Genomic DNA, 18621 nt, shown 5'->3' with positions numbered 1-18621 from the left:
CAGAATACTACAATTTAATGAGGCAATTTGCTGATGTGTTTGTCTGGGAGTACAGTGACCTGAAAACTTATGATAAGAATATAATTCAGCACAAAATCCCTCTGGAAAAAGACACTGTTCCTTTCAAAGAGAAGCTGAGACCAATAAATCCTATGCTTCTTCCACTAATTGAAAAAGAAATTAAAAAGTTGCTAGCTGCCAAAATCATTGTTCCTCTCAGATATTCAAAGTGGGTGGCTAATTTGGTGGTGGTGAGGAAGAAGAGTGGAGAAATCAGATTGTGTGTTGATTTTCGAAATTTGAACAAATGCTCCAAGAAAAACAATTATCCTCTGCCCAAGATGGAGCATTTGCTGCAAAAAGTCTCAGGAGCTAAAGTGATGTCATTTTTGGATAGATTTTCAGGCTTTAATCAGATTGCTATGCACCCAGATGATCAAGAAAAGATTGCGTTCACCACTCCTTGGGGCACTTTTATGTATGCCAAAATGCCTTTTGGATTGATGAATGCTAGAGCCACCTTTCAGAGAGCTATGGATATAGCATTTGTGGGAGAGAAGGACAAATTTGTGCTTATCTACCTTGATGATATAACAGTTTATTCTAACAGCCATCAAAATCATTTGCAGCATTTGAAAAAAGTATTTCTAAAGTGCATGAGGTTTGGAATATCAGTCAATCCCAAAAAATCACAATTTGCTTTACATGAAGGCAAGTTGTTAGGACATGTGTCTGTTGTAGGTGTTCAGATTGACCCAAAAAGAGCCAAAGCAATACAGACTTTGACTGTCCCTAGATCAAAGAAAGATGTTCAATCCTTTTTGGGCAAGATTAATTTTGTCAGGAGGTTTATTCCAAATTTTGCCGAGTTGTTTAAGCATGTGACCTCCATGTTGAAGAAAGGATCAGAGGTTAAATGGACTGATGCAACAAGAAAATTATTTGATTCCATCAAAAAGGCTATTATGGAGGCTCCCACATTAATAAGTCCTGATTACGACAAGGAGTTCCATATTTTCTCATTTGCCTCTGAAGACACCATTGCAGTGGTTTTGTTGCAGCAAGATCAAGAAGGTTCAGAACATCCAGTAGCATTTTTCAGCAAGAACTTGCGGGATGTTGAACTGAGGTATGACATTTTGGAAAAAAAGGCATATGCTCTTATTAAATCCTTAAAGGCTTTTAGAGTTTACATTTTGCATTAAAAAATAATTGCATATGTTCCCTCTGCTGCAATAAAAGATGTTTTAACACAACCTAATGCTGATGGAAGAAGGGCTAAATGGATTGCAAAAATGATAGAGTTTAATATAGAGCTGAAGCCTACAAAGCTGGTCAGAGGTCAGGGGCTTGCCAAGCTATTGGCTGAAGAAAATTGCAGGTCTCTAGATGTTGACTTCCTATGCACAATTGCAGAAAATGGTCAAGTAGAAGAAGAGAAAAACGCAGCTGAAACAGTGAGAAAACAGTCAGTGGCCGAGAATCTAGCTTCATGTAATTGGTATTCTGTAATAATTAATTTCTTGTTGAAGCTAGAAATCCCTTCAGGCTTAAGTACAAGTCAAACCAAAACTTTAAAACTTAGAGCAGCAAAGTATTGCATTATGGAAAATCTGCTCTACTGGAGGGATCCATCTGGAATATTTTTAAGGTGTCTGGACAAAGAACAATCAATAGAAGTGATGCAACATTTTCACAACAACATGTGTGGAGGGCACCATTGTTGGAAAACTACAGCCCATAAAATTCTCAGATCTGGGTACTATTGGCCCACTTTATTTTCTGATGTATTTGTTTTTGTTAAATCTTGTGACAGGTGCCAAAGATTTGAAGGAAAACAGCAGCTGAAATTCTTGCCCCTAAAAACAATAACTGCAAAAGGACCTTTTCAGTAGTGGGGCTTAGATTTTATTGGAGAAATCAATCCACATTCCAGTGGCCAACATAGGTGGATATTAGTAGCCACTGATTATTTCACAAAGTGGATTGAAGCAGTCCCTACAAGGAAGGCTGATCATAATGTGGTCATGAAGTTTTTGACAGAGAATATCTTCAGCAGATTTGGTTGTCCACATAAATTAATCACAGATAATGCAGCAGTGTTCAGGGCCAGGGAGTTGGTGGAAATGTGTGATTCAATGGGCATTAAACTTGTTCATTCCACCTCATATTATCCACAGGGAAATGGTCTAGCAGAATCCTCTAATAAAAGTCTGATCAGGATAATTAAAAAACTGTTAGAGGACAATAAAAAGAATTGAGATTCAAAGCTCAAGTATGCACTGTGGGTTGATAGAGCGACCATTAAAAAATCCACAGGCAGTTCTCCTTTCAAGCTGGTATATGGCATTGAGGCTGTATTTCCAATTCCCCTAACTCTCCCTGTGGCAAAATTCCTTCAAGAAGAGCTGAATGAAAAAGAAGACTTGACCGGAAGAATCACTGATTTGATAGAGTTACATCAGATTAGAGAACAACTGGTGGAAAAGGCTACAGCACATCAGAAGAGAATCAAGTAAGCCTTTGACAAGAGGGAAAAAAGAAATAATTTTCAGATTGGAGACTTGGTTCTCAAATGGGATGCACTGAAGGAAAAGAAAGGCAATCATGGGAAATTTGATGCTTTCTGGACAAGGCCTTTCGTCATTTCACAGGTTCAAGGGAAGAACGCCTTCATACTGAAAAGTATGGGAGGTGAAGCAGTTTTTGATGGCCTAGTGAATGGGTGGTTTTTGAAAGTTTATGTTGCTTAAGGTCTTCGGATTTAAAGGTTGTAAATAGTTTGTTTTTATCAGTTTAGTGCAGATGCAGTAGACTCCATGCCCAATGGAACACTAGGAATTTTGATTAATTTGTCTGCAGTTGGAAAGGCAGTGGTCTGCAGGTTCTTGAGACCTCGCAGGGAGGATCTTATCCCCAGAAGGAGCCAGTGTTAGCTCTGCTACAGATTCAGTGTTTAAGGGTTAAAATCAGGTTTGGCAGTGTTGGTTATGCTTTCAAGAGGTTCGCAGCAGTGGATTTCTTCTTCCCCTTCATCCTCCGTTTTATCCTTCATTACCCCTTAATCTCTTCACAAAATTCGTTTAAACCCCTTTAAACCTTTTTCCTAAAAGTGCCCGCACATTTTGTTGTAAACATTACAAAAGCCTTGCTTTAATCTATTTCTCACAGGTTTAGGGCATTTTTGTTTTATTTCTATTAAATCCATATAAAAACTTATTATTCGTTTACCCTGGCATTATAGTTTTAACCCTTATAACACCGCACATATAAAATAATCCATAACCGGGCCCTCCCCTTACCTGTCATATGACCCATCATGTCAACGATAAACCCGTGCTTTTATTCTCCACCGTCCAATCCTCCGTCCGTTGATCCGACAATATACGCTTTCTCCGCTCCGCCAACCAGGTCGTTCTTTAGCCCGCGGGGAAGCGGTTTCCCACCGGCCACGTGTCTCTCCACGATTGCGTTGCATCATTGCATACGGAAACCACCTTTCCCGTAAAGCAGTGTGGGGAAACCGCTTACTGCCTTTCCGGTATGGCTCCCCGCCCGTTATTTGTCGTGCGCCTTCCGCTTCCGTCAGCCATTGGATCTATCGCTCGTAATCCAACGGCCCTCGTTCAACTGATCCTGTTCGCTCTGGATAGCCTCTCAGATCAAATCTCTGTTGTCGATTTTTATGATCCAACGGCTCACAGCTCTCTTTCGCCTTGCCTCCTGGTAGCTCTTCCCGCGCCATCTCCTCTGTTGTTTTTATTCATCCGATGGCTGATATTGCCTTTGTGCCTTCCATCGCAGCCCGACGTTTTCAATGCAATTTTTGTATTCTGTTCAGTCTTGCGTGCCCGAAGGAGAAAAGAACCCATGTTTAATACACTGTGCAATTAATATTTCAGCTGCCACATTCAAAGACAATACGGCCAAGGACGAGGAGAATGATCCTCGAGCAGTTCAATGACAATAGTAGTTATTGAAAATTATGAAGATAATATTTCAACTGTTCAGGAGTACACCAAAGTACCTGAGAATGTAAAATTTGTTAATTAAAACAGTCAGAATGCATCAGAGGCCCATATCTGTGTGTAAATGTGGTTGGCGATCCATTAAGACACCTCCATGCATAGCTTAGCAGAGATATTTTGTAAACAAGTTCTATATATACCCAGAAACACGATGTAATAGGTTGATGAATGTTAGATGAGTGTTATTGTGTTGTATGCTTCAACTTCTGGACACTGTAACTACTGTGAGACCTGCAGTTTCTGGTCTTCATTTCCAACTAATAGAAGCTTCTTTTGTTGTCATTTGCTCACTTTTCACTTCTTCTGTGTTCCAGACTGTGCCTGTTCTGCATCAATTCATGTGCTGTGAATATTTAGCATCAGAGGGGTTGTCATCCCACCTCTGTGTTAGAATTTAGCATGTATCATTGAATTTGCTTGCAGGTTTCTGTTGATTTAATACCAGAGAGTTGTCATCCTGTCTGTGTATTAGATAATAGATTTACAGACCTCCTTACTGGTTACAGCTGGCTATCACAGGGTCCTGTGTATTTACTGGTGTAGTCAGTCTTCTCAATCATCACATTTGTCTAAACTGTGAGTAGTTGGTGGTTAAAAGCCTTGTAGTCTGGGGGTGTTCACCCATGTCTTGGGGTTAAGCATAGTAGAAGTGGTTATCTGGCTTGAATATGCAACATCTGTTCCATTCATCCACCATTTATCCAACATTTTTTTGAGTTTGTAATGTTCCCGAGCATCACTGATATACAACCTAGGTGAGTTTCTTGGGATGATAACAGGATCCGCTATGATATCGTGGATAAGTAGAAGCAGAGGTCGATTGCACTCAGCACTACTGAAGCAGAATACATCGCGGCCAATGAGGCTTGTACCGAAGCAGTATGGCTTCGAAAGGTTTTGCAGGATTATTCGTCCAAGAGTTAGAACCAACGATGATACACTGTGATAATCAAAGTTGTGTGAAGCTTTTAGAGAATCTCGTGTTCCATGACAGGTCGAAGCATATTGAGATCAAGTACCACTACATCTGTGACATGGTGCAGAGGAGAGCAATAAGGCTCAAGTACATCTCTGTCGATGAGAAGACAGTTGATGTTCTGACAAAGTCGCTGCCTAGGGACAAGTTCGTGTACTTCAAAGACGAACTGGGGCTCGTGGAGATCACTCCTCTCGTTGAGAGGGAGTGCTGATATGTTTGCAGCACGAATGGACATTCTCCCAAAGGGGAGAATGGATCCAAGAGACTCAAAGGGCTTAGCAAGAAGTGTTGAGTGAGTGTCTGTTGGAGGAGGACCCTGATTACACACTACAAATGGTGGAGTGAGGTCCTGGACCCTGATCACACACCAAACATGGTGGAGTGAGGTCCTTCAGCATCCAGACCCTGATCACACATCGGAAAGGTTGAGTGAGGTACTAGACTTTGATCATGCACCGGGTAGGGTGGAGTGAGGTCCGATTCAACATCTAGACTTGATCACCAACCAGGAAGGGGTTGAGTGAGGTGTTGATTTCTGTAGCATCAATTGTGCTCTACCCTCGAGATTTTGCAGAGAGGCTAAGACACATGCATTCTCCAATACCTAGAAATCGTTTGGGAAAATTCCACATAGAGATGATTTCATTAAAATAATTAACTTTTATAAATGGTTCCCTAAGTCTAAACTTAGGAAATTTGGTTAATTAAAGGGTATTAATTAAATTTGGTGTGAATCTTTTAGAAGAAGACGAGGATCAACTCCTAGTTAATCTTAGTCATTGATTATGTTTTAATCTTGGCCGTTCGTACTCCAACGAGATATTATAAGAAGGAGCTTGATGGGCACTTGGAGAACACATCGAGTGAGAGAGATCAGGAGATCGAATTTCTCAAGAGTGGCAACGTTGAGTTGCCGAAGTGAGATCGAGTGATCTTCTTGCAGTGAGGGGCAGGGATAGTAGTCTGGAGGAGAGTTTTCCAGATGCGGATAACGCATAGAGAGATTTAGATAGGCCACGCAGAAGCAGCGCAGAGCTTCAGAGGGAGTTCGGAATTCAGTTAGGAGAGTCAAGATCTAGTGCCAGTAGCCGGGGTGTGAGACTGGAGGGCCAGAGGGTCGAATTTCTAGACAGTAGGAGATTAGAGGAGGAGGCGATGTAGAGCCCAGAGGTTGTGATGCAGATCTACGTAGGTGACGTAGAGGATGCGTAGAGGCAGCGTGGGGCTAGCATTCAACCTTCCAGAGCCTGATCAGTGTCAGATCTCCAGAAATAGTGTGAGATTTTTCTCACTAACTCTTTGCCAATTTATTCTCTGTATTAGATTTCCAGTTTGGGCATCTAATGATTTGTACTCAAAAACTACTACATAATAATAAAACCCTCAGCTGCTGCACCAGTTTTCCCAAGTTGGGTTTTTCTCGGGACATTGTCCAAAAACAATTGTGTAAATGTGTGTGTGTTTATTTCTCTCCAATGCAGTATTTATTTTGTGTAGGCTACAGTGTATGTATTTCGATATTTGCTGTAGAAAAATGTAAGTAATTTGTTTAATGAAATTTAACAAATAGGAGAAATATCATCAGTTTGCTGCAGTAGGAATCGGGTCATCGATTCTTCACATGGTATCAAAGCACAGATCGTAAGCATAAGAGCTCAGCGCAGAAAGGAAGAATGAGGTTTGAATTCCTGCCTTGGCAGTAGTTCGAACTTCGAAACCCCAGAGGTAGAGCAGTCCTTGGGCCAAGGAGGTCGAGTTTTGAGGAAAGATCGATTTTTTTGAGTGATTCGACAGAGAAATTCGATTTCCAGATCAAAGCTTTCCAAAGGCAGAAGGGAGCAACATATTTTCCTTGCAGAGCAGATCTTCAACTGGGACGGAGTTATTTTGCAGTAGTTGCTAGTAGAATAGTGTCAAAAGGAGAGGAGAACAAATACTAAGGGAATTCCTTTCTCATAGAACTTCTAGCCAAGAAGTTCAGATTTCCCTAGCAGAGCAACAATAGTTGTGTGCGGGATTTCTCACTCCAGAAGGGAGTACGAATCGTTGGGCAGCAGCTGCGCAGAGGAGAAGAGGAAGCAGTTCGACTTTTTTTTCCAGGAGAAATGACATCAGCTGGGTTGGGAGATCAAGATCGGTTGGATGAACCCTCTAACTATGTGATTTGGAAGGCCAGGATTTCCTGCCTTCTAGATGAGCATGATCTCAAAACTTATGTCGATAGCGTGGTAACTGTACCCACCGATGCAGATCCACTCAAGAAGTACAAGAAAGAGATGGTGAGAGCTAAGAGATTCATTCTCGATGGAGTTCGAGATCATGTAGTATCTCACATCGCTGGCAAAGATACTGCCCAACATATGTGGCAAACATTGGCTACGCTATACGAAGGATCTTCTGAGCAACGGAAGATGTACTTGGAGGAGAAGCTGAGATGCACAAGAATGCAAAAAGGGGAGTGTGTAGACCCCTTCCTTACTATACTTCAGGATGTCCAGGATCAACTGGCTTCAGTAGGATCAACGCCCTAGCCTACAGAGTTTGTATGATTAGCACTTAACAACGTTTCTGAAGATTGGCAAATTTTCGTCCAAAGCATCCTAGGCAAAGAAAAACTGCCAGATTGGGAATGTGTGTGGGTTGATCTATAGCAAGAGGAGATGAGGCATGATCTGTTAGCAGCAGTGGGACAAAGGGAGTAGCAACAGTGGGACAAAGGGAGTGAAGGAAGAGGAGGACGTGGCCCTCACATCAAATGGGTAGCAGGAGCAACACAGAAGAAAGGAGGACATTTCGAAGATCAAGTGCTTCAGGTGTGGTGAGCTGGGCTACTACAACACTCAATATCCTCTCAAAAAGAAGGAAAAATAGGAGAAGCATGATCAACAAGCTGCATCAGCTTAGATCGACAGGCTGTCCTCTAGATTGGAGGAAGAGTTTACCATGATTGTCGAGTTACCTCCAGGGGTGAGGTGGGGTGATCTGGAGTTGTAGCCCCAGAGAGCTACAAGATGGGAAGGATTCTTGAGGAGATCCACCTCATGAATCAATACCTTGCTATGGGAGCCCAAGACATGCAGTAGTAGGATGGATCAGTGGCAGTTGGTGTAGTCAGGTTCAAGAGTGACAGATGCAGTAGCTAGTAGCAGGTCAGAGACTAAGCAGTGCATAGCGGAGTTTTCAGCAGTGCAATTGGCACAGTGTAGAGTCAACAACAACGTAGAGGCTTCAGTGACAGCGCAGAGGCTAGCAACAATCAGAACTTGGATGACGGATTCATCATATTGACCATAGTTGGTTCAGTATTTTTGATGCTTTTTTGTTGCAATTGTTGCAGTTGCAATCGAAGCATATGGAGAAGATTGCAGTGTAGATGTAGTGTTGGTAGCAGTTTAGCAGAGCTAGCAGCAAAACGGATGCAACAATCTAAGTTGCACAGTGGTTGGTGGGCAGCAACAGCCAGACATCAACAACGCAATAGGAGATGGTGGAGAGATAGAGTGATGCTTCAGTAGGTTGCAACACTAGAGCACATTCCTCGCTAAGAGGGAGTGTTGATTTATGTAGCATCATTTGTGCTCTAGCCTCAAGATTTTGTAGAGAGGCCAAGACACATGCATTCTCCAATACCCCGAAATCATTTGGGAAATTCCACCTAGAGATGATTTAATTAAAATAATTAACTTTTTTAAATTGTTCCCTAAGTCTAAACTTAGGAAATCTAGTTAATTAATGGGTATTAATTAAATCTGGTGCGAATCTTCTAGAAGAAGACGAGGATCAACTTTCAATTAACCTTAGCTGTTGATTATGTTTTAATCTTATCCGTTGGTGCTCAAACGAGAGATTATAAGAAGGAGCTTGATGGGCACTTGGAGAACACATAGAGTGAGAGAGATCAAGAGATCGAATTTCTCAAGAGTAGCAGCATTGAGTTGCCGGAGTGAGATCGAGTGATCTTCTTGCAGTGAGGGGCAGGGATAGTAGTCTGGAGGAGAGTTTTCCAAATGCGAAGAGTACAAGGTGGAGAAGGCATAAAAAGATTCAGAGGGCAACGCAAAGCTTCAGAGGGAGTTCGAAATTCAGCTAGGAGAGTCGAGATATAGTGCCAATAGCTAGGGTGTGAGACCGGAGGGCCAGATGGTCGAATTTCCAGACAACAAGAGATAAGAGGAGGAGGTGACACAGAGCCCAAAGATTGTGATGCAGATCTGCATAGGTTGATGTCGAGGATGCACAGAGGCAGCATGGCGCTAGCCTTCGAGAGCCTGATCAGTGTCGGACCTCCAGAAACAGTGTGAGATTTTTCTCACTAACCCTTTGTCAGTTTATTCTCTGTATCAGATTGCCAGTTTGGGCATCTAACGATTTGTACTCATAAACAACTACATAATAATAAAACCCTCAACTGTTGCACTGGTTTTCCCAAGCTGGGTTTTTTCGGGGACATTGTCCAAAAACAATAGTGTAAATGTGTGTGTTTATTTCTATCCAGTGCAGTATTTAGTTTCCACAGTATTTATTTTGTGTAGGCTGCAGTGTATGTATTTCGATATTTGCTGTAGAAAATTGCAAGTAATTTGTTTAAAGGAATTTAACAAATAGGAGAAATATCATCAGTTTGTTGGAGTAGGAATCGGGTCACTGATTCTTCACATGAGGTATTGGCCCAGAGTTCTCACTAAGAAGGGTAAGAGTGCTTTCTAGTTGAGGGTCTCAACATTTTGGCCTAGGCGGTGACCATGGGATTCGAGGACCAATCACTATGGAGGAGTGAGTCCTGATATGCTGATGACATTGCCATGGGTTTGATACTGCCCCAGATATGGCTGCTAGTGGATGTTGATGATAGATGATGATGCTAGTAATAATGGATAACCTTTTCTTTAGAGAAATTTGGTCAATTTGAGAACATCTATGACAATGATTATGAATACCTCCCTAGTTAAGAGGGAGTGTTGAATTTGTAACTATGGTCGATTGAAAGATCTTGTTGACTAATCGAGCATAGTAGCATGAGTTGAGTGTGGTCCATCATCAACATAGTAGATTTGTTCCTTATACAGGTGTCCATGCTTTAGATTGGCGGGAGATCATGAGTTGGTATCCTATTGATGTAATATCATTCTTATTCAGGGGCACAATACAACAAGAGCCCTTAGATGCGAGGGTTACTGCATGTTTTAGTGGGTAGTGGGATGTGGACCGACAGTGCATCTGTATTCTAGTAGCACTAGCCGAACATTAGCATAGTGGGATTGACCTTGTTTTATGCGAGGAGTTGGACTGGAGAGAGGTGATGAGTTGGTATTCTACTAATGGAGTAACATCTATAGCAGAGACAGAGCACAGTCAGATCCATGGGACATGGGTGATGATTGGCCAGGGTGGCTATTCTACTAAATATGGATTGCTTGAGGGCAAACAATCTTGGGGTGGGAGGATTTGTCATGTCCCCATTTCTATTTTCCTCGATAGTACAACTAGGGTGGATTTCCAGGGCATGGGATGGCCAAGTCAGGGGAGCAAGATTATGTCATCAAGGGTTTCGGGGGAGTTTTTATGGGATCCAATGGCATTCTCCTGGCATATTCCATCATCCGCAAAACTTGCTTTTCATTCTGTAGCATTTTGACAACTTAAAAAAAACGGGGTTATTATTGGGCCTGGCTTAATTAATTACGCTTGAGGTGGCATTCTGGGTGGAATATTTGATGGAACACCTCAGCGTAATAGCCCGTTGGAACCGGAACGAGAAGATCTACAGGATGGGATGTTGAGGAGTCACTTTTAGTAGCCAGAGAGAGTATGGTGGGTGATTTACCATTTTCCCAGATTAAATGTGACTTTAATTAGTCATTTAATTAATTTAAAATGAAAAGGGGAAAATGATTAATTGGGGAAAAAGGCTAAAAGTGACTTGTGTAAATTAGATTAAAAAGTCAATTAGATGGAGTCAAGAGGGAGTGTCTAGAATAATAATAAAATAATAAAATAAGATGCTTCTAGAGGCTTGGAGATCTATCTATGGATCTGTAAAAGGAGGAGGAGATCATTTGGGACATCCTTGGAGTTGAGTACTTTTCTTGTTGAGAGGTTTGGAGAACCAGGAGTTCCCAGCTTCAGCAGTAGCCCTAGGACGAAAACCCTCAAGTGATTCAGCAAGAGTGGGTGAGAACCCATCTCTCTCCTTGGTGAATTCATTCAGAATTCACACATTGTATTCAACAGTTCAATTGTTTTGGAGGCCTGATATAGTTTGTTGCAGATTTCTCGGGGAGCCATCCCTTCATCCATTTCCATATTATTGTACTAGCATGTAATATCTGCTGCATATTAATAAAATAAGGATGAATTCTTTTGCATATTTATATTGTCCATTCTTTAGTTGTAGATTCTATTTCCATATTTTGTTGTAGTTTTTTTTGGTTTAATTTGTGTAAATTGTTTATGGAATTGATGGCTAAATTTTCTAAATTAATTTCCTGCTAAATTTATATTTGGGTCATTATAGTAGGTTCACACATTGATGTGGCAGTTTGGGTAGTGGAAATGTGGTAGTACAACGATGATGTGGTAGCACCAACATGTGACACATGGCAAGGGAAAATGATGTGGAGCTGACACATGATTCGAGTTGGTGTTGACGTGGCATCCAAGATAGCATTGATGTAGTTGACACATGGAAGGTGAGTGTGTTGTTGATCGAGTAGGTGATTGGGCATGAGGTGGACCAATCAGAGGCCGTCATGTGGTAGCCCCTAATTGGCCAAGAACCTTCCAAGGAAAAAGTTGACACAGTGCGAACAAGTGGATCGAACCTCTGACCTCTTGGTAACAAGTTCAACATTTTCACCAATAAACCAAAAAGACGATCGTTGGATGGTTAGCCAAAATTTAAAAAGTTAATATTTAGAGAGTTAGTTATGAAGGGTATGCCAAAATGGGTGTAGACCCGTAGGTTCGACCTTGGGTCTATTGGCCCCAAGATTTTGTAATCAACAAATGGCCGAGAATTCAATTATACAAACATATGCCAAATATTTTGCTATACAACCATGTGCCAAAATTGGAAGCCTATGTGGTTGACCCTGAAACTCCCAACAACAAACCGACAACATGGAACCACACACCACCAATGGGCCATGGTGGGATGTTGAAAAAGCCAGTGGAAAATAAATGTTATAAAATAATGTGGTTAAGCTAGGGTTAAAATTGGAAGGTCAGTGGGCTTGATTGTGTGACCTACCCCATTAATTGTAACGAGTTAACCATTGAGCACTGTGATGAAGTGTTATTGGGTTGTGGCACACATTTCTTTTAATCACATATGATATGTAAAGATTGGATCAACAACCCCTGCAGCATCAACCCAGGGGCTAGAGATCCACAATGTGTTATATAACAAATTATTAACACCAACATGTTGTTGTTTGGCTATGTAAATGCTTTTAATTCAAGGCCTTTTGAAATAGTTTTAAACTTGTAAGTTTTGGTTACTCAAGAGATTTGTTTTGAATTTTGGAGCAGCAAAAGGGAGCTTTAAGTGGTATTTTGAAACCATTTTTGCATTTTTTGGGAGGCTTTATGCTGATGTAATTGCAATTTTTAGGAGCTTAATAAAAGATGCCACTCCCTTGGAGGTGGGACCCAGAGACAAAGTCCACATTGGACGAACTGTTATCACTTGGTTGTCATTCTTGTTTCCTTTTCTTCTCTATTTCTTATATTTCTTTTAATTGCAGTTTCATTAATATTATTTAAGCTTGATTTAAGTTTAATTATTCACACTTGAACATTTTTGCAAACAAATTCTAAGGTTCATAAAAACTATTTTCACTTTGTTACCCAAAAACCAATGGAAATAGACAATAAACTTCTTCTTATCTAACGTTCACATTTCTTATTTTAGCATCTTAGACATCATATGCTAGTTCATGGAATCTTAGATGTGCATATTTCTTCTCATACCATTCTTAGGGCGTGTGAAGGGCACACATACCACATTATTACTAGCATCTCCAATTAAGTCCTCCAATTCAGCCCAAGTTTCTGTTGCTCGCTCATAATCTGCTCTTGCTAATTGGTCTTGTATTTTTAAAGCAACTCTGGTTGAAAAAATTTTCATTTGGACATTAATAGAAGAAATTATGAATCTCTATTAGAAATCAACAAAATTTGAGCAAGATGAACAAGATAACGCAGTGAGCCTTGTCTCAAATAGAGTGGAAAATGAGTTAAATATCCAGCTAAATTCTTACTAGTTGCAAGCAGTGGAAAAATATTGATACAAAACAATGAACCTGGTGGCATTTTTCTCATCAGCAGCATCCAGTCGTGAAACATCCTTGAGGAGAGGTCCCCATGAAAGCTGTTTGTCACAGAAGTTTAATTAGACAAGTACCCTCGTACATTGAAGTTCATCTATAACTTTACCGTTCCTTATTTGTAAGGTGTAAGCATCAGCACCAATAACTCACCACGTAATCAATAGGCGAAATCCAACTATCACCCAAAGCAACTCCTGTACGCAAGATGAAAAGAGAATAATTGTGTCAATGTTAATAGTGCACAAAAAGCATTTGAAATCTTTTTTAAAATTAAAACAATGGTTAAAGGTTTTTCTTTTGGGGGTCCATTGTATGCCGAAATTTTGAAGGAACAGAAAAAATTTAACATGGTATTTTATGTGCACATTACTTTCACATTAGACATGAACCTGTTTGATGATAGCGATACAGGACCATAAGAGAAAAATATAGAAAGAATGTGATGTTTATTAAAATGGAGCCACCGAATACAAAAGCATAGAAAATATCCAATTGGGTAAATGATAATCATGGATAGATGAGTGATGAATCGATGATAAACAACACAGTATATTTATGTTATTGGTAAGGACACAATCCTACGTATACATAAAACATTTAATAATTGTTAATTAGGATCACATTAGTATATAGTGATAGGTATATTACATGTTTTTCTCTTTGAGATGCCTTTGTCCTCAAACATAAGAGGAGCTTAATTGGTAAACATAAGAGGAGCTTAATTGGTAAAGATCGAAACAAATTTGCATTTTTTTGGGAAATCTTGCAAGATCTCCCTCTTCCCTGGAATGTTTAGATGTAGGACAGCTAAACCACTAGCCATGATACTCAATAGTAACCAATTCTTCTTTCAGTGTTGCCCGTCTCTCTTAAGGCCAAAGGAGGTATCCCAAGATGTGAGTGATTGCATAAATTAAGTATAGAATATATAACAATGAGAGCCTTAGACTTGGGATGTAAATCTGATTTATGATGAATATGGTACACAGATTTATATTTAGAAATATGACTAATGAATTAAACCAAAATAAAGATGTAACCTTGCAATGTGAAAAAGGATCTAACACTTTAGAAGATATGGTGATCTGATGCTTCATACAAGTAAATTTCAGCATTAAGAAATTAATGTTTACATCAATTAGATCCAATTGACAAGATATTCCATGCACATTTGAATTTGTAAATTAAATCTGGTTATGATATTTTGAAGGTAATTTCTAGATTTGGACAAGTGGTAAAAACAACTTCTCAAACCTATTTCAAATATATAAAATGAGGACTCGATATGTAACTTGCAAATCTGATTTGTAATGCAGAAATGTAATTTCCAAATATACTTGATGTATAAATAACCCAAGTAAATGAGATGAAAATGTAATATCCAAAACAAAGTATTTGGCTAAATCTCAAAATAGGTTAATTCTCCACATAAAAATTTCCATTCATTTAACAAAACATTGCCATGTAAAATATAACAAACAGAACACTGCAATTCAATAATACGATGAATAGAAATAATCTCTACTTTATTATAATAGATAAACTGGGGTTTACATGCTGATACAACTAATATAGCTGAGATGGAAAAGTTGGCCTCAAGAATCTGCTCCAATGCTGCACTAGCCCTCCAAAACTGAACTGAAATGCAACTGCTAAGCTCTCCTGTGAATTCTGGATGAATTCACCAAGGGGAGAGATGGGTACTCACCCACTCTCACTGAATCACCCAAGGGTTTCTATCTTGGGGCTACTACTGAAGTTGGGAACCCTTGGTTCTCCAAACCTCTACACAAAAAAGAAGCTCAACTCTAAGATGTTTCCAAATGGTCTCCTTCTACTCTTTTATAGATCTCATGGACCTCTCTAGAAGCCTTTATTTTATTATTATTTTAATCACTTAGTACTTTTTCCCTCCTTTTTTTTTAATTAAAACACCTTTTTAATTCGGGAAAATGGTAAATCGGCCCTATTCCTCCTCAGGCTACTGAAAGTGACTTCTCACCATCCCATCTTGTATCTCAACTCAAACGAGCTATTACACTAAGGGGTTCCATCAACTATTCCTCCCGGAATGCCACCTTAAGTGTAACTAATTGAGTTAGGCACAATAATAACTCCATTTTATGGGATTATCCAAATGCAACGGAATGAAAAACAAGTTATGTGAAATTGATCCTAATGATAGAATATGGAAAGCAAACTCCTACAAACCCCATAAAGCCCCTCCAGAAGCCCCTAGCCTAAGTACCGCTCAAACTAGCATGGGGCATAAGAGGGATTCCTAAAACAAATTGCTAGATCAAAGGGAAATGATGTAGGCTTAGCCCTCTTTCACCTCAGCTAAGACTCCCTACTTTTTACGGACTTTCACCAATGGGAGGAGACTCGGTATATAGAAGGTCACTTGTGAAGGATGAGTCAACCAATGGATATGAAGTGACCCTTATAATCCTTTTCCTAGAAGGGGTTTTAAGAATAGAGCTTTATTTCTTATTAAGCAAGGTACGAAGATTTCTAGGAGAAGGAGGTGACGACTTGAGGGTTAGGTTTACACTGTACAGGAATATGCCTTATGAAGGAGTTTCACAATCCTAAAATCCTTATTGAACTTGACTTCCCGAATGGTACTTGAATATTTGGCTTTTCAAAGGTGTGGAACCACACGGGGCTAAGTGGACCCAACCTAGGTTAAGGGGCAAGAATTTAGCAACCAATGATATTCTTAACCCAGACAAGGAGGGGGAAAGGATCAAAGCAAGAGTTTTCACTTAAAGGTGTCAAATTGATCTTATGAGGCACTAGCCTTGGGGATGCCATGGCGAAGTTTGATCTCAAAGCTAGGACTTGGGTTATCTCACAACTCCACTATCATAATGGCTTCAAAATTGTAGGAGGCCTTGAGTACACACCAACACAGGAGAGGCTAGGAGATCAAACTTTTTGGAGGGCTACTTTGTCGGGAAAGTGATGCCTTAGGTGACCCAACTTGGCTAGACCTAGAAGAAGGTGAAAAAGAGTTGATTTTTAAGTGACCACCTCTTGGTAGATCAGTGCCTTAGTCTTGGGAGAATGGATTCTAGGATAAATATGAATGAGGACCTTGTTTCTTGGTCAGGAGGTCTTAAGACTACTTCACTTATCTTCTAGGGCAAGGGGAAGCAACCTTACAACTTTATACTTCGACTTGCAAAAGGTGATGGCTTATCAAGATGAATTCATTGATAGAATTATCCCTAGGAAATTTCATTCAAAATTACATGGCCCATACAATGAGAGATGCTATATAGAGACAAAATTCCACAATTTAAGCTGTAAATGCAGGCAACAATTAGCCCTAAAAATACTTTATAGAGAACTTGCCTACCCTACTCATGTGGTCAAGCTAGGGCCAATTCCATATGACAAGACACATGAGATTGAGAAGCCTTCTCCCATTCTCCCTTCACAAGAAGTCCATATTCTCAAGCAACCAAATCACAAAGCAAACAAAAAGTGGAAGCCCAAAATGAATACAAAGTTGGGGATGTGGTCTTGGTAGATAGAAATCCAATACCCTTCAAGATTCACGAGAAATTCGGGGAAGATTACTACCATATTGCCAAACTTAATGATGAACTTTGGTCACAACTGGTCAAGTTGAGTCGTATCACCCCTTTCCTTGACACTTGACATTGTATTATATGCATGTTAGGGTAGGGTGCATCACATGTTCATTTTCTCATTAGAACTAACATCATATGATATTTTCATGATAGATTAGTTTCATTTAGATTAAATTTTCATTTTACTTTCTTGTCGATTTTTATGGCCTAATACTAAGCATGGTGATCATAAGACACCACAAACACATGTTTCCCCGAGTGTTTGGTCTTTGATATGTGCAGATAATAGGTCTATGGTACCAAGAGATTGTTGGTGTTCTCATGACCTCTCATTCAAGTAGCTTCATGCACCTGTTCGAGAGATCATGTCCCAGTTGGAGCCAGATGTTACCCACCACCTGTGGGTAGTATATATAAGAGATTTTTTTTCTCCTAGATGGTCCTCAGTCGACAACCAACAACCCCTTGCAGCCACCAGATAGTTCGATATGCCATTATCTCCACTGCCTGAGCCAACCATGTGGTCCCTCACCCACTTGTTATGATTGTATGTTTGAAGGTGGGCCTCCTGACCCCTAAGTTATGGCTTTTCATTGGTATAGATGAGTAATTTTTCTTACATGTCATGGGCACTTTTGGTCATGTATTGGTGGGGGGATTCGACGGAAAGAGTGGGTAGGTCTGTACCCTTGTCCCCATTGCCCGATATGTGGTTAGCCTTGTATCCTAGTCCCATGGGATCTCCTTTATTGACCATTAGCTTTATGGTTGGCACCACTTGGGAAATCCCAGTTTTGGTTGCGTGGTCCTACTTCCCAACACCATATACATCACTCCCTTCCAATTATTTTAGTCCCATTCATCTCTTTTCCCATCTGTGTCCACATGTGACCATTGGGTTTGTTATCCACGATTTTATGGGTAATATCCCTAGGAGAAATTTTTTCTCCAAGATGGTCCTTACCTGGCAACCAACAGCCCCTTGTAGCCATCAGCTAGCTCATTGTGTCATTTTCTCTGCCGCCTGAGCTAGCCATGTGGTCCCTCGCCCATCTGCCATGATCGTATGTTTGAAGGTGGGCCTCCCGAATCTAAAGGTATGCCTTGTCATTTTGAAATTGAGTATTGTAGTTTTCTTATCATGGACACTTCTGGGCATGGATTAATGGGGGGATTCGGCGGAAAGAATGGGCTAGGTCTGTGCTTCTGTCCCCTAGACCCCTTTTAGGAATTAACCTTGGATTCTAGTCCCGTGGGATCTCTTTTACTAACCATTTGGTTTCAAGGATGGTATTTCACGGGAAACCCTGATTTTGGTTGTGTGGTCCCGCTCCCTTATCCGCTTATATTACCCTCTTTCCACTCATTATTACCCCATCCATCATTTTTCCTGCCTATGTCCACATTCCTCCATTGGGTCCACATACGGTCAGCTTGCTCCCTCCCCTTGCCCACACCTTGGGTCATGGCCTGGAATGAAGCCCAAAGGTTGATGCAGCTAAAAATAAAGTTAAAAGCATATATGGCCACATTCAACAGGAAAGCACCATAAAATGCAAAAGATGGTTGGGACAAAAAATGTTTAGCACGTGGGAAATAGCCAATACATGAACTCTACCCCATCATCATGTCCATCCACCTAGTTCCATCAGGTTCTATGAGCCTTCTTCATCATATAGGAA

The 18621-nt window shown here is 40.4% G+C and overlaps 1 protein-coding gene across 1 annotated transcript in view; it reads right to left on the bottom strand.

Moving 5' to 3' along the window:
- LOC149186257 (serine carboxypeptidase-like 51) overlaps positions 1 to 18621 on the bottom strand; it is a 129933-nt gene that overhangs the window by 54806 nt on the left and 56506 nt on the right. The window contains exons 9-11 of the mRNA XM_089409278.1: positions 13488 to 13531; positions 13311 to 13378; positions 13010 to 13115 (exon numbers count right to left, since the gene is read on the bottom strand). Coding sequence (XP_089265404.1) covers positions 13010 to 13115; positions 13311 to 13378; positions 13488 to 13531 — 218 coding nt within the window. The remainder of the gene's footprint in view (positions 1 to 13009; positions 13116 to 13310; positions 13379 to 13487; positions 13532 to 18621) is intronic.

Source organism: Pinus tabuliformis, chromosome 3_1 (genome assembly GCF_031772625.1).
Source record: "Pinus tabuliformis cultivar Carrire ecotype Pingquan chromosome 3_1, CPIR1, whole genome shotgun sequence".
In the NCBI taxonomy this organism is placed as follows: Eukaryota; Viridiplantae; Streptophyta; class Pinopsida; order Pinales; family Pinaceae; genus Pinus; species Pinus tabuliformis.
The sequence above is the reverse complement of the archived record's forward strand: the minus strand, read 5'-3'. Positions and strand labels throughout refer to the sequence as shown.